We start from the raw sequence: 24,889 nt of genomic DNA, 5'->3' as shown, positions 1-24,889 counted from the left end.
TTATATAGAAAAACAGCTATCACCATTATCTAAGAAATTTAGAATTAATAAGTGTAAGAAAAATCCTGTAACAACTAGATGGATTTAGGAAAGTACCAAACAGAAAATACAATGTATTTAAACAGGAAGGGAGTCAAAGATGGGAGAGGCCAAATTTATTTGGGAAAATCAGGAAAGACTGTGGAGAAGATGGAATTTGATATAGGTTGGGAAGAGTGGATAGCATTTTGAAAGACTTAGGGGAGCCAGGCTCGTAGGGGAAGCTACAGAAATGACACTAGAATACGCTTGGCTTATTTAGGAAGGAGCAGATAATCCTGCTTTTGGGAATCATTCAGAAACAGTAGACCATAAAGCTTCATATTGTAGACAACCTTGAAGGCCCGTGCTGAGAAATACATACTTAATGGAGAAGATTGGGGAAGCCACTGAAGGTTTTTGAGTAATAGGAACTAATGCTTTTTTTTTTTAGATGGAGTCTCACTCTGTCACCCAGACTGGAGTGCAGTGGTATGATCTTTGCTCATGGCAACCTCCGCCTCCCAGGTTCAAGCGATTTTCCTTCCTCGGCCTCCCCAGTAACTGGGACTACAGGCGTGCACCACCACGCCTGGCTAATTTTTGTGTTTTTTAGTAGAGACTGGGTTTCACCATGTTGGCCAGGCTGGTCTGGAATCCCTGACCTCAAATGATCCATCCACCTCAGCCTCCCAAAGTGCTAGGATTACAGGTGTGAGCAGTGCATCCTTGCCCTCATCAAACTCAAGATTGTTTACTGTTTGTCATTATAATTTTGATTAATGTCATGAAAAGGGATGCACAGAGTATTCTAGGAATATAGCAGAGATCCATTGAAGGGTTCAGGGAAAACCTCCTGAAGGCAGTGATGTTTAAGATGAGACATGAAAGTAAAAGTAAAGTAGATAAAATGAATGACTGAGGGAGAGAGTGTTTTGGGGAAGGGAGATGATTAAGTATCTTCTGCCTAAAAGGAAGCCATGTTTGCAACTAAAGGCAAGATAACATTTGGAGGAATTAAAAGTCATGGCTGGTGCAGAGAGCACTGGGGAAAAGTATTGCAGATATGAGGCTAGAGAGAATTCAGATCTTGGAAGGTCTGGTAAGTCGTTTTAAGGACTTAGTCTTACTTGAAGGTGAATGGAAAACATCAAAGAGGTTTTACATGGCTCTTCAAGAAGATGATTTCAGCAGCAGTGTATAGGTAGAGAAATAGGAGGCTAGTAGGTAAGTTACGATATTGCACTTAAGTGAGATCCAAAGAGGGTCTAAGCTACGATGTTAGCAGAGGACATTGAAAAGAGGGGTATATGACAAAAATTACAGGCTGTTTGTACCACCTGGCCCTTTTGAGTTGGTGTGATCCATCTATGCCTAGACTTTCTTGACCTTCCGAGTCAAGTATCACAGGCTCCCTGGTCTAGGCAATCTCTTCAGATTCCTCCTTCTGTTATCCAGTCTGGTCCCAGATATTAATATTGTCTGCCTGACTGGAACCTTTGGGTTCTTACCCTAAACTACCTCTCCTCTGGCTCCTATCAGACTCTTCTGCACGTTGGACCTCAGCTGTCCTATTTGATGGGCCTTCTGGGACCCTTTCAGAGGGAAGGATCTAGACAGAAGGAGAATCTGAACAATTTGGTACTTTTCAAATTGTGAGGGAGTGGGTTGTGAAGAGAGGAATTAGATGGTAACTCCAAGGTTTAGAGTTTGAATTACTGAAACGAATCAATGCGTTTTTGCTGTAAGACTTCATAAAACAGATTCAAATACAGCTTTTACTCGGCTGCTTTGGATTTGTCTAAAATAGATTTTTATTTATATAATTCCTCTGATGGAAATATTATATGTAGAGAGTGTGATCAAGAGTCTGCCATCTAAATAGGAAGCCATGTTTGAAAGTAGAAGCGAGATAGCATTTTGGGAAATTGAGTCATTATGCCTGGTACAGAGAAAACTGGGGGAAAGTGGTTGAGATGTGAGGCACTGAGTAAATAATGTCTGTAATTCTGACCTCAAGCTTTTATTCTAAATTACACTCTTCCCCCCCTCTCTGCCCCCTGAGATGGAGTTTTGCTCTTTTTGCCCAGGCTGGAGTGCAATGGCACGATCTCGGCTGCCTGCAACCTCTGCCTCCTGGATTCAAGCAATTCTCCTACCTCAGTCTCTCAAGTAGCTGAGATTACAGATACGCACCATCAAGCCTGGCTAATTTTTATATTTTTAGTAGAGGTGAGGTTTCACCATGTTGGCCAGGCTGGTCTCAAACTCCTGACCTCAGGTGGTCTGCCTGCCTTAGCCTCCCAAAGTGCTGGGATTATAGGCATGAGCCACCATGCCCGGCCCTAAATTACACTCTTTATAGTTCACTTTCAATATATATGACTGATGAGACAAAGTCACATATTATTGCTTTCTTCATCTTCCTTTTTTGTGGCATTTGGCTGCATTATTATTTTTAAATAAACAGCTTTTGCCAGAGAAACTTGATCCAAGGAGACAGCAAAGTAGATAGGACCAGTTTGTTGAAGTGAGTTTGGTTCCTGTAACTTAGTTAATTGGATGTTGTCAGCATTTTGAAGTCTTCGGGAAGAATCTACATGGTTTAAAATCCAGATGTACTTTAATTTACAGGCTTAAAGATGTTCTGTATTTGGAGACATTTCTGATGATCGTTTGACATCTTTCTATTGAAATAGCTCTAGTCAACTGGATAAGGAGATCAGGGCCTGAACTGTAAGCCCGTGAAATGTTTATTTACAGACAGACCAAATATAGCTCATATATCCTTTTAGAGGCAACATGAAAAATGCAGTCCAGTAAGAATCACTGTCTTGTTTTAGGAATTTTGAGGTAAAGATGGTTGTGTCATGTTAATTAATTGCCGGTTGAGCCAGGAGTTTTGAAGTAATGCTTTCATAGGCTTTGGATTTAGTAATTTAAATTTTGGGCTGTAAATCAGTCCCTTACATGGACTGTTTAATGTCTTTTACTCACACCCAGTGGGGTATGTATTATATCTATTATGGAGATTTAGATCTTCTGACTGTTGAAACTAGAAAACAACAAAGCATTTTCAGTCTGGTCAGCATAATTTTTTAGGGAATATTTACTGCATTGTGTCATATTAAGTTTTATGGTAAATAAGGCAGTTCTCACTTGTTTGCTTTTATTCCCCTCTGCTCAGATTGGCCAGTTACCCTTCTGGGAGCCAGGAGATTAATGCAGGCCCCTTCTCTTACATTCCCTTCTTTGTTTCCTTTTATTTGTTTACTTTGTTTGAATTAGGCTGCCTCATCTACTTTTAGATTTTAAGTCCCCTAGAGGCAGGGATTGTGTCTAGGTTGGTTTTATGGAGAACACTCGGCATATTGTGGGGGTGTTATAAACATGCCATCTGTGGCAATTTAAAATTCAGTTTCAGACCTCTCAGTACTTTTCTTTGTGTCTAGTTGTTTATAGAAATCTGAACTAGAATAGAGGTGCTTAGCCATGTAAGACTATATAAGTCCATTAAATACACATTTTTGTGGCTTTATTATAAGTGCTTTTATAGTTCTGGTCATAATATAAAGACACTGTCCTTTAATCTACTGATCATTAATATCTTATATTTTTATTTTAAAATTTAGATACTCCCAGCTAGTTTTTTTAATTCGAATATTAATCACATTTGAATAGAAAATTGCTTCATTGGCACAGACTATTTTTTTCTGGAACATACTTTCACCAGTTTGATGATATTTATTGCTTGATCTGTTTAGGTATAGAGTTGACTTGTTCTAAGCTTATTTTTGTCTCAAAGGGGAAGAAGGAAATAGAATCAACAAAGCATTTCAATTTTAGATTAAAAGTCACTGGAATGAGACCGAAATACCCACACAAAATATATGTATACTCACACAGTGTTCTTCTATAATGAGTTCTTTTCATATACAGATTTGTAAGTAGTCTCATTATTTGATAGCCATCTTTTCCATTATATAAATTCTATATATCCTTGCCCGTCTTTTTTGTTATCATTGTGTTATTCATTGTGGCAAAATACATTTTAAAAGTTATAATGTAAACTTTTTGTTTCACTTATACAGACATAAACTATACAGTTTGACCAATTTTTACAAAGTGAATAAACCTGTGAAACCAGCACCCAGCTCAATAAATAGTATTACAAGGACCCTAGAAACCCTTTCTTCTCCCTTCTTAGCTTTACCTCTGTCCTCAAGGTAAATCACTATTCTAATCTCTATCACCGTACATTACTGTAGCCTGTTTTTGAGCATTATTTAAGGGGAGTCATACAGTATGTATCTTTTTGTCTCTGGTTGCTTTTGCTCACCATATTTGTAAGGTTCATCTATATTGTTGCCTGGAGCTGTAGTTCATTCTTATTGCATGAATATGCTTCGAGTTGTTCGTTCTACTTTGGTGGACATTGGGTTGCTTCTGGTTTGGGGCTATTACAAATAATGGCATGCATATTCACTTTTCTGTTGGGTATATACCTAGCAGTAGAAATGCTAGGTCGTAGAGTATTTCTATGTTTACCAGTAGTGGTTACTATCAGTTTTCCTCTTCCACCAGGAGTTCCAGAGTTCCAGTTGTTTCAAATCTTTGCCAACACTTGTACTCTCTTCTATTTCGTTTAAATCATTTTGTTGGATATGTAGTGGCATAGCATTTTGGTTTAAATTTGCATATCCTTAATGACTAATGAAGCTGAGCCCCATCTGATATATATATGTATTGGCCATTTGGATAGCTTCTTTTGTAAAGTGCCTGTTTAAGCTGCTTTTTAAAAAGTTGATCTGTAGGAATATCTTTTACGTGTTCTGGATGAGACTTTTGTCAGATATATGTAATATTGCAGATATTTTCTCCCACTTGGTGGCTTGTCTCTTCACACTTTTAATGTGTCTTTTGGTGAACAGATGTTCTTAATTTTAATCAAGTCCAAATTTTTCATTTTTTTCTTTTACTGTTAGTACTCTGTGTCCTGTTAAAAAATCTCTGCCTTTATAGAGTTTTAAAAATCTTTATTATTTTACTTTTCACACTTAAACCTATAGTCTATTTAGGATTGATTTTTGTATAGTCATGCGTTGTGTAATGACAGGGATAATTTCTGAGAAATGCATCGTTAGGCAGTTTTGTCATTGTGCAAACATCATCGAGTGTACTTTCACAAACCTAGATGGTACAGCCTACTATACACCTAGGCTATATAGTATAGTCTGTTGCTCCTAGGCTAGAAACTTATACAGCATGTGACTGTGCTGATACTATAGGCAGTTGTAACACAGTGGGAAATATTTGTACATTTAAATATAGCTACTCATTAAAAAGGTACAATAAAAATATAGTATAAAAGAGAAAAAATGGTATGCCTGTATAGGGCACTTACCATGAATGGAGTTTGCAGGACTGGAAGTTGTTCTGGGTAAGTCAGCGAGTGAGTGGTGAGTGAATGTGAAGGCCTTGGGCATTACTGTACACTGCTGTAGACTTTATAAACACTGTACATATACTTAGTGTATACATATTTATGTGAAAAATATTTTTCTTCAATAATAAACTTACTTTACTGTAACTCTTTCAGTTCAGTTTATAAACTTTAATTTTTTTTAACTTTTGGACTCTTTTTTTTTTTTTGAGACGGAGTCTCGTTCTGTCACCCAGGCTGGAGTGCAGTGGCCGGATCTCAGCTCACTGCAAGCTCCGCCTCCCGGGTTTACACCATTCTCCTGCCTCAGCCTCCCGAGTAGCTGGGACTACAGGCGCCCGCCACCTCGCCCGGCTAGTTTTTTCTATTTTTTAGTAGAGACGGAGTTTCACCGTGTTAGCCAGGATGGTCTCGATCTCCTGACCTCGTGATCCGCCCGTCTTGGCCTCCCAAAGTGCTGGGGTTACAGGCTTGAGCCACCGCGCCCAGCCCTGGACTCTTTCTTAATAGCACTTAGCTTAAAACACAAAACACATTATATAGTGATATAAAAATATTTCCTTTTTTATATCCTTGTTCTGTAAGCTTCTATTTTAATTTTTTTCACATTTTTTCACTTTTTAAGCTTTTTTGTTAAAAACTAAGACACAACACACACACACATTAGCCTAGGCTTACACAGGGTCAGGATACTCAGTATCACTATCTTCCAGCTCTACACCTCCCCATTTTGTCCCACTGGAAGGTCTTCAGGGACAGCATGGAGTTGTTGTCCCCTCTGATAACAGTCCCTTCTTCTGGAATATCTACTGAAGAACCTTCCTGAGGCTGTTTGCAGTTCTTTTTTTATAAGTAGAAAGAGTACACATCAACATAATGATTAAAAGTATAATATAGTAAATACATGAACCAGTAACATAGTTGTGGATTATCACTGTCAATTATTATGCACCGTACACAGTTGTATGTGCTATACTTTTATAGGACTGGTAACACAGTAGATTTGTTTACACCAGCATCACTAAAGCATATGAGTAAGACATTGCAGTGCGATGTTAGGATGGCTACAAGGTCATTAGGTGATAGGAATTTTTCATCGCCATTATAATTTAATGTGACCACTATATATGCAATCAGTTGCTTGAGACGTTATGTGGCACTTAACTGTATATTATTTGAGGTAGGGGATCAAGGTTGTGATATCCTCATATGGATACCTAATTGACCCAGCACCATCTATTGAAAAAAAACTTTCCCTCTACTAGAAATGTCATTGTTTTAGCTTTTTGAGTTCTGGGTTTGACATTGTTTTTTTTTTTTTCTTTCTTTTTATTTCCATTTTCAACACATTGTCACAGTAGCTAAAGGTAAAATAAGTACTCTTGGTCCCATTCAGATGCCAACCACCAAAACTTTTGCTTCCACATCAAAAGTACTATTTGTTTGCCTGAGATGGTGATAATATGCTAAGTTAGGTTTAAAGGATATGTTCATTTCCTATGTGCAACTTTCTGTATTAAGGCTTTGCAGAGCTCCTAGGAAGCAACACTCACTTTGGGGCCTGTGTGAATGGTGTCCTTTATTGTCGGTGGCACACGGTCTGTGTGGCAAGATGATAGCAGCCCTGAGTCCTACTTGTAATAACTGGAATATTAAAAAAACAATCATGGGTGTGGCAATATGCACCTGGAATCCCAACCACTTGGGGAGGGTAGGGCGGGAGGATTGCTTAAGTGCAGGAGTTTGAGTCCAGCCTGGGCAGCATAAGGAGACCCCCATCTCTTAAATGGAAAAAAAAATCACTAACTTTTTCTATGCCCCCAGCAATCTACCATTTCACAAATAAGGGTACAAAAGTGTACCCCAAGTTTAAAGAGATGGATAGGAAGTAAACTCTGAGGCAATCCTTGTGACTTTTCAGAATTTACCACATCTTATCACCTTACTTTGTAATGTTTCATATATCAGTTTCTGTTTTTGATTTAGAAGGTAGTTTACATCAGTTATTTTTACTAGTTCCTTACTAGATCACTCTTCTGTCCTAGGATAAACTTTCTTTCCAGGGTTCCCTACAGTATTCTAAACTTTAGTGACACATTCAGAAGGGGACCCCTGAGGCTTATAACTACTCTTACATGTGTTTCCTTGGAGGTACAACTTCTGTAGCTACTTTTAAGCTTCTAAGAACCTAGAGGACCTCTTTCCTATACCTTTTAAGCTACATCTTGTAAAAATATTTTTTCCACAAATGAGTAAGTTCTCCTTTAATTTCATGCCCCAGTTTAATCATCAACAATGTGCCTGACCAGTGATTTATGAGGATTTTTATTAGCATCATAATCTGATACTATTGCATTAAATCTTTAATGCCTTGGAAGGGTATAGTTGGGATGAAAGTATAAAATCTGAATAATGCCTGTTAGGAAGGATGTAGAAATAGTTGATAAATTTCTATATTTAGCCCATCTGGTTAAGTGAACCATGGAATAAACAAACAAAATTTCTGTCCATGCCACAGACTGCAGCCCTGTCTGTGGGCAGCTCTGTCACTAAGGATTGCCAGTGGTTAGAAGACGACTTACTTTGAGATGAGGTCAGCTCAGCACAAACCCCTAACTCCCTTGGAAAGCAACCCAAAGCTGTGTCCTGAAAGTCGGTCAATACCATCCTAAATAAACAATAAGGAATGTTTAGAGCTTTGAGATCTTCTAAACCAGAGAAATGGAAAGAAAAATTTAACAGGAATTTTGTGTAGCTTTGGATACTTTGCTAGAATATATAATACATTCTATAAATTGAAAATATTTGTGATAATGGTATAATATCTTAATGATTAATATTTTGATATTCATTTTTGTATTTCACATGTTACTTAAAAGCTTACCATAGTGTTTTCAAGTGACCTGCACTATTGTAACACCTGTTATACTTTTTACCATATGCAATCTACATGTCTATATAAAAGAATAATTTATTTGGATTTGATTATCAGATCTAATCACTTGCATTTGTAAAATATTGAAATCTGAGATATTCGTGTTCTACTGATGACATTTGTCTTTAAATTTTATTGCTGATTCAAATAATACCAAACACCTTATGTGAAAGGCATTGTGCTAAGTATCATGGAGGGATCCATAAATAAAGTGCATAAAATTCTTACTTTTAAAAAACATTCCGGTAGATAGGGGAAAGTTAGCATTTATTAAGCATCTATTATACATGTCAGGTATTAAGCTAGGTGCTTTACCTATGTATTTTTATACATAGGTATGAAATTTTAGTTCTCAGTACAGTTCTTAAAGGTAACCAGAGATGTCCCCATATTACATACGACATACTTGAGACTCAAAGAGGTTAAGTAAATTGCCCAAGGTCACACAGCTAGTAATTGGACTTTGAAAAGATAGCATTAAGGAAAGCAGGTAAAATTTGAGCATGGGAGATGAAAGGAAGGTTATTTTAGAAGAAGGAAAATTATAAAGGCCAGAAAACTTAACTGTGTCTAGGAAACATCCAGGTAGTCAGGTTATACCTGCAGTTCTTAAACTTTTTGGTCTCAGGACCCCTTTAATTTTTTTTGTTGGTTGTCACTGAACAAATTAACCTTTTATATTATTAAGTATTGTAGAATCCAAAGAATTTTTTGTTTCTGTGGGTTTATATATATTATTATTTACCATATGAGAGATTAGAACATTTTAAATATTTGGCCGGGCGCAGTGGCTCACACCTGTAATCCCAGCACTTTGGGAGGCTGAGGCGGGAGTCCGAGACCAGTTTAGCCAATATATAGTGAAACCCTGCCTCTACTAAAAGATACAAAAATTAGCTGGACGTGATGGTGCATGCCTGTAGTCCCAGCTACTTGGGAAACTGAGACAGGAGAATCACTTGAACCTGGGAGGCAGAGGTTGCAGTGAGCTGAGACTGCACCACTGTACTCCAGCCTGGGCGTGGAGTAAGAGCAAGACTCTGTCTCTCAATTAAATAAATAAATAAATAAATAATAGAAAATAAAACATTTTAAATATTTAGTAAATAATTTAAGAATAACAAACCCACTGCATTAATACAAATAACATTATTATGAAAAATAGCTACATTTTCCAAGCACAAAAGTAGAGTGGCATTGTTTTGTGTTTTCATATCTCGTTATAGTCAAGCTTACCGATGACAGCTGGATTCTCACATATGCTTATGCATTAATCTGTTAAAATACCACATGTCATTAAGCCTCTGGAAAACTCTACTATATACTCATGAAATACTGAGAATGAAAAGACAGATAACATCTGAGTTTTATTATAAAATTAATTTTGATCTCATAGACTTCCTGAAAGTGTTTTAGAAAACCCAAGGGGGTTCTTTGGAGAATCACTGAGCACGTTTGTGAAGGGGAACCCAAATGAGAGTGTAGGTTTGGGACTAGATAATGAAAAGATGTTCACTGGGGGAATTTGGTCTTTACTAAGCAATGGGGAGCCACTGAAGTAAAGTGGAAGAGTGAAATAAAAGGAGCTGTGCTTTTAGAAGATTTTTTTTTATTGCAAGTAATGCCTAGAGTATTGGAAGCAGTTACAATTGAACTGTAATTGATGTTTGAGGTAACTGTGGTAAGCAACATAATGGGTTTAGAAGAAGAATATATATATATATATATATATTACATCTGATTAAAAACGAAGGACAGACAAAGAGGGAAGTCAAAACAGTGCTGAGATTTTGGGCCTCATGACTGGTTAGCTTATGTCCCATTAACAGGCATGGGGAGTACAGGAAAATAATTAAGCTTGAGAAAGAGAGTAGGGAATTAAGTTTTGGATTGTATATAAGAAGTTTTACTTCTTTTTTTTTTTTTTGAGACGGAGTCTTGCTCTGCCGCCCAGGCTGGAGTGCAGTGGCCGGCTCTCAGCTCACTGCAAGCTCCGCCTCCCGGGTACACGCCATTCTCCTGTCTCAGCCTCCCGAGTAGCTGGGACTACAGGCGCCCGCCTCGTCGCCCGGCTAGTTTTTTGTATTTTTTAGTAGAGACGGGGTTTCGCCGTATTAGCCAGGATGGTCTCGATCTCCTGACCTCGTGATCCGCCCGTCTCGGCCTCCCAAAGTGCTGGGATTACAGGCTTGAGCCACCGCGCCCGGCCAAGAAGTTTTACTTCTAACATTTTGAAATAATTTTGTCTTACAAAAAGTTGTGAAAATAGTAAGGTTCATATATATCCTTAACCTAATTTCCCCTAATACAACTTATATAACCATTGTGCAGTTATCAAAACAAGGAAAGCAACCTTGGTATCATGCTGTTAACTACACACATAATTCAAATCTCACCAGTTTTTTTTTCACTAATGCCTTTTTCCTGTTACAGAATCCAATCTGGGATCTCACACTGGATTTAATTGTTGGGTCTTCTTAGTAACTATCCTCCAATCTGTGACAGTACCTCAGTCTTTCTTTCATTGTCTTATAAAGCATTTTTAATGAAAATAGAAGATGCTTAATATATATGTAGAGAAAAAAACATGATATTTCATCTCTTTTTTTATATTTATGTATTTATTTATTACCTCCATTCTCTCAGAGTGTGGGGTATTTTATCTTTTAAAATGCTTAAGAACCTAAATGAAAATCTTTATTTTTCTTTAAAAAGTTACAAAAGTATTATAAAAAATTAAATGGTGTAGAATACATAAAGAAGTAACAACCCAGTCATATCTCCCAGAGATAACTCCATTAACAGTTTGTTGTGTATCCTTTATTTATTTTTGCATCTAGAGTTTATATATATGAGATAATAATGGGCATACTGTCCTGTAACTTGTGTTTTTCATTTAATCACTATATTCACTTAACATGTTTCAATGTCAACATATATAGATCTGTTTCACTCTTTTAAATGGCTACTCAGTATTTCATAATATGGCTGTATCATTTCATGAAGCCATTCTTATTGATGGATCTTTAGGTTATTTCAGTTTTTCATACTTATACAGGCTGCTGCAGTAAATATCCTTATATATGTATCTTTAGCTACCTGGGCAGTAATTTCTATGAGGTGAAATTGCTGGCTCAGAGACCATATGCATTTTCTACTTTTGCAGTTATTACCAAATTTCCCTCCAAAACTCTGTGTCAGCTTACCCTCCCTCCAGCAGTGAGTGACATACTTATTTCCCAACAAAGCTGTGAATGGATGTATTGTAATTGACAATGGTTTGGTCCAGGTATGGTCTTGTGGGTGCTTAACTATACATTGCTCTCTCTATTTTTTCCTACAAATCATTGCTTTGCTTTTGTAATACACATATGTAAATAAAATACTTAATGAAAATATTGAATGCTTTTAAATCTTTTGTCTTTGAGATCTTTTGATCCAGCATACGATAAAGACAAAAGCATGGCCATGAAGAGTTCTTGGCAGGAGGCCTGGGAGGCTTACGAAATCGTTATTGGGAGGCTATTTGTAGGGTTCATCTTAGATTTCTAGGTAGTGGTGGAATAGGAAGAAATGTTCAAGAAATGTGACTCTGGGGTATATAAATTGTTCTCAAGAGGGACTTCTGTTAGAGTGAAGAATGTGGAATTAAGCCCTGGCTCTTGTGAGGTTCCTATGGTCTTGAGCGAGTTGTCTAATTCAGTGTTAATTCTTATATGGTGAGTAGGGGAGAAGGGCAAGGAATTAGAGTACTAATCCTAACATATCCTTTTGGAATAATATAAAAATCATTAAATTATCTTTAATACCCCATATGTAGCAGTGGTGCTAAAACTAGATAGATAACTAAGAATGGCAGTTATAGCAGAGAAAGTGTAAATCAGACAGTAAGGCATTTCCAGAAAAACTTAGAGTAATCTAAATCAAAAGAAAGAATTCAACAAACAAAAGTGATCCTTGATTTTGTCTGTCATCTAAAAGTACACTGGCTGCTGCATAGACTAAGCAAAAAGAGTGGGGTTTTCGTTTGTCTAGTTGTAGTTTCTGTTTGTTTTATATTTTCACCTCATTAACACATCTCAAAAATTTCCAACATATCGTCATTTTTCTTTTTTCAAATTTAAGGTCTATATTTTTGTGGGCCAGAGTGAGAATGTGTTGTACCTTTTGTTTTCTGTAGGTCATTCTATCTGCACATATGCATCCTAGTTTCAGTTACGTGTTTCCGAAAAAATAACAGGACATATTTCCAGACACATGGATTGACAAAGAGATAGAATATTAGGAATCTAGACCCTCCTAAAAAGTCTCGGTTATGTAAGTCTCCTCCCCAAAGCATTACTGTAATTATTTGTAACAAATAATGATCCATGTCAATATTAAGGATGTTTGATACACTATCAGCTGCCTCTTTCCTATGTGGATGAACTGTAATAAAGTGACAGTTGGAGAACCTTTTCAGGTGTGTGTTAGATTTTCTCTCTCTTCCTTAGCCTTAACTTCTAACAGAGGAGGTAGAATTAGTACATCAAAAATAATAATAATAACAAGAACAAGATAATCTTTGCTTTTATATATAATATAATATTTTAAAGGGTTTTGAAAAACAGTCTGACATGTGAAATTTGAATATGGTTCAAGCCTGTTCCAACTAAAACAAGGTTTTGATATTTCTTGTTAATGAAGAAAATCAATATGTATTTGTGCATATGTATACTTTATTCACATACACATTATCTCTGTAAAATATATACATGCAAGTCATTAACAGTTTTTTAAAACTACAGAGACTGTCATTTTCTGATTAACTAGTTTTCTAGTTAAAATGAGGGCAAAGAAGCCCCATTTACACTAGTGTTTAGAAAATTCAACATGACGAATAATTACAGAGGCAATTTCCTAAAGCCCAAATTAGAAAACTGTTATAAGGCACAGCCCTTCTAAAATGGGGCTGTGATTTGGGAACTGTTCCTCCCTCAGTCATTTAAACTATTTTAATAATTGTATTCTGCTCCTAGAGAATTGGAAGGTTGTCAGTTCCCTTTATTTGAATGCTTACTATGTGCCAGAGACTGTGCTGTACACTTGACATGTATCATTTTACTTGGTTGTCATAGAAACTATGGATGGAGGTAGTGCCACTTGAAAACTGAGCTTTGGAGAGGAAAAAAAGATTTTTCCCAAGATCGTGTGTGACGTGAGTGGTGGCACCGAGACTTGAACTTCAAAGCCTTGCTGCTTTTAACCAGTATAGTTAAGTCAAAGTCTGAAATCCATTTCCTTATTGCTTTTTCTTTTCTTTTTTTTTTTTTTAAAGGAGGTCTTGCTCTGTCACCCAGGCTGGAGTGCAGAGGCCCGATCATAGTTTACTGCAACCTCGAACTCCTGGGTTCAAGCAACCCTCCCGCCTCAGCCTCCCAAATAGCTGAAATTACAGGCATGAGTCAGCCTGGTCAGTCCCTTATTACTTAACTCTAACATTGACCAAAGAAGCAGCTAACCCTGTTAGTTAATTCTTATAAGGAAGAGAAACACCGTACCAGCTATAAAAAAAAAAAAAAAAAAAGGCAGCAAAACAAAAATGCAAGTACCAAGGTATACTGGAAAAGAACATTGAGCTTGGAAGGAGACCTGAGTTTGTACTTGGCTCAGTTACTCAGCTCATGTATCACTTTCTTAGGAAGGCCTTTCCCTGTCACGCCCTGCTTCTTGTTTGTCTCTGTTAGAGCACTGAACTCATTGCCATAGTTACCCTATTGCAGTGATTCTAAGGTGCACGTCTTTCACATTTTAACATTTCTAAAGTGCGGATGCATTTTATAATTGACGGTGTTTTAAAATAAATTGGCAGCATTTTTTCTTAATTATTGGTACTTAAAATAAGGATGTGATGTACAGTTGATGACATCTTAGATTTGATTAAGTGCATATTTATTTTTGTGTGTTCCCACAAAAAAATGTTCATATCATTCTCATGGTTTTAAATATCCGGTATATGCAATGATTTTCCAATTTCTAGCCTTTTTTAAGGTCCACCCCTATATGTTGAACCACATGGTTTCTTCATATCACAGGGATTACAGATTCAACATATCTACTCTCCAGATCAGTTTGTCTTCTGTTCTCCATCTCAGTGAATGGCATCCATATTCGTACATTTGTGGAACTAAAATGTGAGATAATCGCCTACCTGGGTTTGAATCCCAGTTCCACCCTATAGTAATTACTCAAGCATGCAGTGAAGTATGTCACCTTAACTCTTCACTTGTAAAATGGGGAACATAATAACACCTATCTCTGAGGATTGTTAGAATGACTGAGACATTGAATAGATGTTAGCTGTCCCTAATCTTCATCATACATATCTATGACTTCTCTCCTTCCTCTGCACATGTAATTCATGAACTCCTGTGATAGATAGGCCCTTCAGAGTATCTCAGATCTACCACTTCTATCTTGTTGCCACTTCTCCAATCTAAGCCCCCATTTTTCTTGCCTATGTAGCAACTAATCTTGTAGCTTCTCCTCTTTCCCCTGTCTAATCCAGTCAGAACCATCCATTAAATCGGAGCATGCCACTTCTTAAAACCTCCCTCACCCCGCACCCAATGCATTTGGTATAAAACACCACATCGTTAATGTGGTCTATATGGTACTCTATTTCCTGTCTGGCTTCTGCCTACCTTTCCAGCCTCATCCTCTGCCACTCTGCCTCCCAGCATCACTCTTTTCCTCCAAAAGTAACTCCTACTCATCCTTTAGATTTCAGCTTAAATGTCACTTCCTCAGAGATTATTATTGATCTTCCAAACTAAATTAAGTCTTCGGTTATAGTCCTTTATATTGAATGTATACCTTTCTTATTTGGGATGATCAGTTTCTTCCAAACTGTGGCTAAAAAAGTGAAGTAACTTCCACAAGGTCAAAGGGTGAGATCTGTTAGAACTGGAATTATATCTGTTAGAGAAAAAGAAAAAAAAAAAAATCCAAAAAAGAGAAAATAAGAAAAATCAAAAGAACTGAGATTACAACCCAGGGATGGGGCGAACTCTAAAGCTGTGTCTTTTCTGTGATCTTTGCTGCTTTGAGGGCAGGAAAGAGGGTATGAATCAATGTTCTGAGTTTTAAAACATGGCCTGACTTCTGCTCATTTATTTCCCATTTCAAGTTGTTCTTTAATGAGCTGGGTGCAGTGGCTCATGCCTGTAATTCAATACTTTGGGAGGCCGAGGCAGGTGGATCACTTGAGCCCAGGAGTTAGAGACCAACCTGGTCAACATGGCAAGACCCCATCTCTACAAATAAAATTAGCTAGGTGTGCTGGCACGTGCCTGTAGTGCCAGCTGCTTGGGGTGGGGGTAGGGGTAGGGGCCTGAGGTGGGAGGATCACTTGGGCCCAGGAGGTTGAGGCTGCAGTGAGCTCTTGTGCCATGGCACTGCATCGTGGGCGACAAAGTGAGATCCTGTCTCAAAAAAAAAAAGTTATCCTTAAATATTATTCTTTCTGAGCCTTCTTGCTTCCTCAATAGATTGTAACCTGTTAAAGTAGTACCTGTTTTCTGATATATTATCAACCTAGCACTTACATAAATTACCTTGCATACAGTAGGTACTCATTAAATAGTTTTTCTCTTAGGGATGTTAAAGAAAAACAGTATTTTATTCCATTTAATCTTTTCAAGGTTTGAAGCTGTCTCATGTACCTTATTCTTTCTACCAGTCAATGACAAAGTACAGTTTATGTTTTTATATTTTGAATAGAACTGCTTTAAATGTTTTTAAAGCTAAGCTAATAGTTTGTATGTTAATGGATCATTACCCTTGTTTCAATGGGAAAAGAAGGAATTAACCTTACATATTTTTGCTTTCCTTCAGGAATTAAGTGATCTACAGCGCGATCCCCCTGCTCACTGTTCAGCTGGACCTGTGGGAGATGACTGTAAGCTTTGCTCTATTTCTGGGATTATGCTACCATTAAAAATGTAGGTTTGAACATTTGTTAATGACTCCAAAACTCCTTTGTTTGTTTCAGTGTTCCACTGGCAAGCCACTATTATGGGGCCTGTAAGTATGATTCATATCTATGAAATTAACCCCCTCAGCCATACTTCATTCTTGCCATTTCACCTTTGATCAGATGTTTGTGACGAAGGTTGAATATTGTACTTTGAATCACCTAGGAAGCAAAATATTATTAAGGATTTACGATGATTTTCTAAAGCATTGGTGGCAAATATTTCCTGGATCACTGTTATGTTTTCCTTTGTGGAATCCTAGATCATTGCACATAATTGATTGCCACAGCTCGAAACCAGGCTGTGTGTTTATCTTTTTTTTTTTTTCTTTTTAAAGTCACTGAGAGTCAGTTGTAATTAAGCATAATCGTTCTCACATCCGCAGTTTTGGTACATTAGAAATTAGACTAATGAAGCCAATAATTGAATTGCTACAAGTAACAAGTGTCAGTTTGCCGTAAGTCTCATCGCTATTCTTTTTTGTGAAAGATAATAAATAAAATATTACAATGGGTCTATCTTTGCCACCTTATAAATTTGCTGCTTTTAATTTTGTTGCATTGTCCTAAACACAGAATTATCTACTGTTTGATAATTGGCTACTCTCAGTAGTTATTACTTTTGTTTAAATTATTTCTTTCAATACTTTAGAGGCAGTTTTAAGACTTCAAACAGGCTTTTTCTTTCTATGAGCAAAAATCTGATTGCATAAGAATGAGCACTGGCAGCTCAAATCTACTTTCTGGGTGAGAGTACATTAGTAACATGTTTTCATGAACACCATTCTCTTCTCCCTCCCCTGAAAGAGCTTTATCTAGTGAGTTATAGAGTTTTTAATCATATGGCCTTGTGTTTAACTTTAAAACACACCAAAACTACTGAATTTCAAAGCAGTACTCTGGGCAGTTGTCTCAAATTATTGTTTTATTAAGTTTGTTTTTTAAAAAGGTAAAATACAATGTATTTATATAACAACTTTCAATAAGAATCCATTTATTTCTGTTTGTTTTTAATTAGTTACTAAGAGCCTTCAAAATACTCTCATTTAAAGGCCCACCCTTACCTTTTGAATTATGACCTTTCACAAATATTTTTTAGGTGAATCACATGTAACAAATGGTTATAATTATGTTATTCATAACTCCCTTACTTTGGTAATGTAAATATTTACTCTACAGTACACTGGACCATATCTATCATTGTAATTTATCTTTGTTTTCTGTATTTCTTACAATTTTTGATAAACTAGAATTAAACAACATATATAGTAAGAATTATTATAAAGTCCTGTAGCATATATGTGGAAACTTAAGGAAGTAATAAGTCTTGGTGTTATTGCCAGAATGCTGATATAACATGATATATTTAATGAAATATGAAAGAATCAAAATAGAATTTTAGGTATATTTTGCTAGCATTTTTCTTTTTTTAAATTTTTTTTTGTTTGTAATGTTATATTTTCTAATGGCCATAAAGAAACATGGTTAAATCTAAATTTCTTTAGTAAAGTTGATTCCCAATTTCATAGTAGCATGAATATATAATTTTGTTTTGGACTTTTTTGGTTTCTCTACATTATTTTATAAATAATTACTAAACGAAGATTTGGCAGATAAATTGTGTAGCAGGGTCCTTAGCATTTTCTTTTCATGACAGCCTCTTCCGTTCATCTCCATTCTTGGTCATTAAGTGAACATCAGAACTTAAGTTTTACTAGCTTCAAGCCTTTTTCAAAAAAATACTGATTACAGCTGCAGAAAATGATCTGTTCCCACAGCAGTCTTGTGTGTATACTGATCTTTAACAATTTGTACTCATAACCAGATTTGTTTGGACAAGTCACACCACTGTGTGTGTCCTGTTTTTGTTTTGTTTTAAATTTTATGATGTCGGCATAATTGTTGGAAAATCCTCCTTCGTACCTGCAAAGAGAAACCTATTCTCAAGGTAAATGATTTGAACTTATGACAAAATGGTTGCATTTTTTTCAAACTGGTAATATTTAATGAAATTATTTTAAACATGATGGCATTTTTTTCAAACTGATAATATTTGGGGGAAATAACGTTGTCATTATAAATAAATATAGTAATCAAATGCTGATGCAAATCTTTTGTAATTTCAGCCTGATAGCGCATATCAAGGTGGAGTCTTCTTTCTCACTGTACATTTCCCGACAGATTATCCTTTTAAACCACCAAAGGTATTTTTATTTTTATGATTGATGTGACTCCCATGTGAGGGATTTTACTCTTTATCTAGAGCTCATTTTGTATGTCAAAGACTGTGGGGGAGATTAGCATTTTCTGTTTTATAAAAAATACTGAATCTAAAATCTGATTTCTTATTGAAATACTTTATTAAGTCTATAAAACGAAAGTCAGTATCTGTCATGCTATAAATTTAATTCCTTGCTTTTCTTTCTCTTCTTATTGGATACGTGTAGTTTGGAAAATTTTTATGATTAAGAGTCAGACTTCCTATTCATGGGATTATCTTTCCAAAGTTGATCCTTATTTGTCTTTTTTTTTTTTAAGTATTTAATAAACATTCACTGAGTACCTACCATGTTCTTCTACACTAGGGAAATCCAAAAGTAAATATGAAACAGTCCCTTAATTTAGTATGGTAGGAGAGAGAAACACATGTTAAATTTAGATTTGCTCTAAAGAGGAAACAAATGATGGGGATTTCAGGGAGGGGAAAAATGAGCAGATTCTGTCACTCAGGAAATAATTATTTTAAATAGTTAAAAACAGATTAACATTGTATTTATGAAATGGTATGACAACTCTTGTGGAAAATTAGGGTTCTTGATGGATTTCTTAGCTGAGACCCCTCAACTTTGCCCCGAAACAGCGTCAGCACCCTGGTTTTAGATCCAAGTGTTACTTCCAGGTATCACCAATAGTCAAATCAAGAAAGGGATTACTTCTATGTATGATGAAAGCCATGGTTAATTACTTTAGATGCTACTCAACCAGTCATACCAGCTACTAGAGACTTATTTATTACACTGTCCAAAATACTTTTCAGTTCCTTGGAGGGGGAAAGAAGGAACTAGCTAGAACTATGTGTAGCACAAAGTAGATAATTATTTGATTTGTGCTGAAGACTTTTCTCCTCTAACGTTATGTAAAGTTGAACATATTTTACCCTAGAGCAAATTGGTTCTGTTTTATTCATAGTTGATTCAAAGGTGATTGTCATATTTTGTTGTTTTGTTTTATGTTTAGATCGCTTTCACAACAAAAATTTACCATCCAAACATAAACAGTAATGGAAGTATTTGTCTCGATATTCTGAGGTCACAATGGTCACCAGCTCTGACTGTATCAAAAGGTAATTTCATCGATCAGATTTAAAACAGTTGATAACAGTGAGACAGGAAAAATACAACAGAATTACCTGTGGACTAAAGTTTTAAAACAACAATCAACTGTGCTTTCTCTGGTTTTGATTTTGTTTTGCTCTCTTCCCTCTTATGTTACTCTGGCTTTTGGCAGTTAGCTTTGGTTGAGGGGAGTGTGAATGGACAAATCTAAATGATGAAATGAGAAAAAACTTAAAATATCAGAGCTAGAAATTTGGGGATAAACCTATTGACATTTTATCCTTTTAGCTTGGGTGTTGTCTTTTAAAAAAGAGAGAGTACCCAGGCACTGTGGCTCATGCCTGTTACTCTAACACTTTGGAAGGCTGAAGTAGGAGGATTGCTTGAGCCCAGGAGTTCAGGACTGACCTGGGCAACATAGGAGACCCTGTCTCTGCAAAAAAAGAGAGAGAATAAGAGATAGTAAAAGGAAGATTTTGGGACTAGTTGTCCCATTCATTAAATGGAAATGTTGACAGTAATAAAGCTTTACAGCTGTTTTGCTTCATCCAAGAAAAAAATACCAGATTTGATTGATAAATGATTTAAAATGGAAGACATTTCACACTGTAGGATAATGCAATACATACAGCATGTTAGTCTAAACTTTGCATCATCAGGAGTGTCATTATAGTGACTGACACAAGATCTGTGCTGATTCTCAACTTTTACAGGTGTATAGATGTTCTTTGCTGGATTATCAGGTGTATACATAGGCCATCTGAAGCCATTTTATTTCATTAGCCAATACTACTTACTGTGCTAACACTCTTAATTTATATATTGTTTCTCTAAAAGAAGAGAACCTGACAGTTGGAAAATATTGTTTAGGTTAGAAGCAGCTGCACTGAAGTAACCATCGAGTTTTCCGTTTTTATAAAATTGAAGAAAATGTTTCCCTTGAAGGGATTTATGGAAGCAATCTGGACTCATTTTTTATTTTTAATAATTGCTACTTGAATATACAACATGTTTTTAAAAGTAATAAGGTTTATAGGAAGCAGGATCCACAGCCATAGCTCTTTCAAATATTAGATAAATAATAGCTCTTTCAGTTCCATTATTTATGAATGGTAGTTTTTCTGACCTCAGATGCTCATCTACAGTATTCATATAGATTCTCATATTCTTTTAAGAATCTTTCACACAGTGTAACTGTCATGCATTAGATACATGAAAAATTCTGTGTTGAAGGGTAATTCAAGTCCAAATGCTGTTTCCTGGAATGGTGTCACACAATGAATCTCACTTGGCATAAACCGCTAAGTCCTTATACATATAAAAGAAATGGCAAACTGCCAGATACTGAGTACTTATATTCTGACATTGGTAGCTTTTAATAAAGAATCAGTAGTGTTAGATTCTGGAAACCATCCTGTGAGAAATGAAACAGCCTCAGTTTCCTTGTAAGTAAAAATGGGAATTCTTACAGTGTTACCATATAGGGTTGCTATGTACCTAATACATAGTGGGCACTTACATGAATGTTAACTGTTACCGTTTTCTTTACCTTAAGGGATAGACATTGTTTGTGTGCATGATAGTGAAATTGGGGCAAATGGCTCCTGGCAGTAGGGGTGAGCAGAGGAGGAACTTCCTTCTTGCTTACTTTTTTATAAGATAGATCATACCTTGCTCATTTGTTTGTATATGTTTTACTTTTCTATATATATATTTTTTAAATGTTTAATTTGTTTATCTTAAAAGATTTTTTTTTTTTAATTAAATATAGACAGAGTCTTGCTGTGTTGCCCAGGCTGGTCTCAAACTACTGGCCTCAAGTGATCCCCCTGCCTTGGTCTCCTAAAGTGCTGGTATTATAGGTGTGAGCCACATTGCCCAGCTTATTATTATTATTATTATTATTTTTGAGATGGAGTTGCTGTGTTGCCCAGGCTGGTCTCGAATTCCTAAGCTCAAGGATCCTTCAGCCTCAGCCTCCCAAGTAGTTGGCATTATAGGCACATGCCACCATGCCTGGAGCTTTTCCATATTTTAAATGTCTTCTTTTGCTTTTTATCATGAGGTTAGTCTGGAAGCATTCTGGGGCTGTAAGTTAGCCCTGAAAATCTACCCTGTTGGTTTAATATACAAGGCTTTAAGTTTCATTGGGCAGATAGAAGATAAGAAAGATGAATAAAATATTAATTTTTTCTTTAGTTCATAACATCCCCCCTTTGCTTGTCATTGTAAGAGTCAACTCTGCTCTATAAATCCACCTTTGGACTTGAAAGAGTAGGAAAATAGAAAGGAAACGCTGTGGGGTGGGGGCAAGTGGAAATGGGAGGTTGGTCCAGAGGTTCCATGAACCTCCTCCGAAGTGGTGGCATGCAATTGAAGCAGACAATTGAGGAACCAGAGTCCTTGTTCCCTCTTATTTCAGATAATTAGATCGTGTGTGTGTGTGTGTGTGTGTGTGTGTGTTTTTGTATACCTATTTGCATTAGGATTTTGACATACTGGAGTAACAACTCCTTTTTCAATTTTCATTTCTATTTTAAAATATGCAAGCTATGTAAAGATAGCTGTTCACATTATTTTTAAATGCATGCAATATGAATAAAGTACATGAAGTAAAGATTCATTGAAAAAAATTTTACAAATTTTTCTTCTTTATAGACAGACTATAGCTCTAAGCCAATGTAAAAGAGTGTATGAGCACAGTATTCAAAATGGTTTGGACTATTAACTGTAATTTGGTTGTTCTGTAGAGAACTCTCAAGTTAAAAGGTTGCTAATAGCTACTTTGGAGGCTCACATTTTTTTAAATAAATGGGTACTCAGATAGAATTTAAAACTTCAAAAGCTAAAATAATTTTGTATTTTAAGCATCCTACGGTAATTTTATAACTTTAAAGATTAAAGATCAATTTGCTGTCAACCAAAGTAGAATAAAATGTAATTTGATGTGTTCGTTTTATTTTTTTCGTAAGTACAGTATCTATATTCACTAAAATTATTTTTACATATGTAATTTGTATGAAGTAGGAGGGTTATTGTCTAATATGATGTTCTCTTTTAAATCTAGTTTTATTGTCCATATGTTCTCTACTTTGTGATCCTAATCCAGATGACCCCTTAGTACCAGATATTGCACAAATCTATAAATCAGACAAAGAAAAGTAAGTGTTTACTTATCTTAGTTTCTGTGTGGATACATTCCTATATAGTATGCTAAAACATGAATGTTATCAATATGTTTTGAGTAAATTTAATTACGGTTGTTATGTGTATATTGTTTATCTTTTTCCAATGGAGTAAACCTTTCTTTTAGAACTCTGTTAAACCTTTTACAGTAAATCTTGTTCCTTCCCACTTACTGTTCAGTAGTATATACTCTGTATTTGAAAAATAGGTATTTATATTCTAGGTGGTAAATTAAAAATGAAAGAATTTAATCATTGGAAAGTATTAAATATGTATTATCTTCTCCAAGGAAGAGGACTTCTATGGCCATCCAGACTGACCTAATTCTCAAACTGCTTCATCTTGCTAGTACTGTAGGTTTATTTGCAATTTGTAGATAATGCTCCTTTAGTATTGGCTTTTGTAAATTTCTGTCAGAAGCTGGTTTCTGTATTTTGATTTTTGTATAGTTGGATACATTTTCATATAGGTTGCAGAGAAATCCATGAGTTAAAAAATATTTTTCCTGTTTTATTTCTGCGTGAACCTAAGTCACATTGACCCAATAATTAATATATGTGTGATTATTACAATTACGTATAAGAAGGTAGAATATATAGTTTTATATAGATAGATGCTTCTGAAATATTTTGTATGTTTTTACTATATCCTTTTTGTATATTTACAGATACAACAGACATGCAAGAGAATGGACTCAGAAATATGCAATGTAAAATCAAAAACATTTTCATATATACCAGAGTACTGTAAAATCTAGGTTTTTTTCAACATTAGCAGTAAATTGAGCACTGTTTACTGTTTCATTGTACCATGAAACCATTTGATTTTTACCCATTTTAAATGTGTTTCTGAAGCAAGACAAAACAAACTTCCAAAAATACCCTTAAGACTGTGATGAGAGCATTTATCATTTTGTATGCATTGAGAAAGACATTTATTATGGTTTTAAAGACACTTGGACATCTGCATCTTCAGCTTACAAGATCTACAGTGCAGCTGAAAAGCAACCAAATTATTTTTTGCTGAAACTAGATGTTTTTACATGAGAAATACTGTATGTGTTGTCTAAGATGTCAGTTTTATAAATCTGTATTCAGATTTCATTCTTTGTTAGCTCACTTTATAATTTGTATTTTTTTACTGTATAGACTAAATATATTCTATTTACATGTACGTCGACTCATTACTTTTTTCCTGTGAACAGTATTGAAAAACCCCAATGGCTGATAATTAAGTGAATTAACTGTGTCTCCCTTGTCTTAGGATATTCTGTAGATTGATTGCAGATTTCTTAAATCTGAAATGATCTTTACACTGTAATTCTCAGCATACTGATTATGGAGAAACACTTGTTTTGATTTTGTTATACTTGACTTAACTTTATTGCAATGTGAATTAATTGCACTGCTAAGTAGGAAGATGTGTAACTTTTATTTGTTGCTATTCACATTTGAATTTTTTCCTGTATAGGCAATATTATATTGACACCTTTTACAGATCTTACTGTAGCTTTTTCCATATAAATAAAATGCTTTTTCTACTATTTGTCTTGATTACTTAAAAAAATAAAAATATAAGTAAGGGTCAAAACTCTAAAATTTTGCATGAAAATTACTGCCAAATTGTGAAATTTTGTTTGCCATTAGTCACCATTAGTTATATACATTTTATTGTTTTAGGTTAGTATCTCTTTACCAAATGGTCAGTCTGTAAGATGATATATATTGATCCCTTGCTGTAGAGGAGAATTTAGAGTAATTTGGGGTTTGTCTTGGATTATATCTAAATGGATTATTTGTTAAAAGTACTGAAATGAGTATAAGGCAGTATCACCCATCCTAAAGAAAGGTCTTTATAGACCTGCACAGTCACTAGATTAATTCATTAAAATGCCCCCACCTCGATGTAACTGACATTACATTTCTTAACATTTTAAAATCTAGAATTTCTAAAATGGA

At 35.5% G+C, this 24,889-nt stretch overlaps 1 protein-coding gene across 2 annotated transcripts in view; it reads left to right on the top strand.

Annotated features, from left to right (window-relative positions):
• The window catches only part of UBE2D1 (ubiquitin conjugating enzyme E2 D1), a 35,101-nt gene extending 10,627 nt beyond the window's left edge, over positions 1-24,474 (top strand). Inside the window, exons 2-7 of one of the 2 annotated variants that reach the window (XM_033209969.1) lie at positions 16,272-16,335; positions 16,429-16,460; positions 18,537-18,614; positions 19,648-19,753; positions 22,813-22,906; positions 23,599-24,474. In XM_033209969.1, the coding sequence (XP_033065860.1) occupies positions 16,272-16,335; positions 16,429-16,460; positions 18,537-18,614; positions 19,648-19,753; positions 22,813-22,906; positions 23,599-23,644 (420 nt within the window). In that variant the 3' untranslated portion in view covers positions 23,645-24,474. The remainder of the gene's footprint in view (positions 1-16,271; positions 16,336-16,428; positions 16,461-18,536; positions 18,615-19,647; positions 19,754-22,812; positions 22,907-23,598) is intronic. The other variant, XM_033209970.1, reaches the window with a different exon arrangement.
• The last annotated feature ends 415 nt before the right edge of the window (positions 24,475-24,889 follow it).

The sequence above is a fragment of the Trachypithecus francoisi genome, unplaced genomic scaffold (genome assembly GCF_009764315.1).
Source record: "Trachypithecus francoisi isolate TF-2019V2 unplaced genomic scaffold, Tfra_2.0 Lachesis_group9, whole genome shotgun sequence".
In the NCBI taxonomy this organism is placed as follows: domain Eukaryota; kingdom Metazoa; phylum Chordata; class Mammalia; order Primates; family Cercopithecidae; genus Trachypithecus; species Trachypithecus francoisi.
The sequence above is the reverse complement of the archived record's forward strand: the minus strand, read 5'-3'. Positions and strand labels throughout refer to the sequence as shown.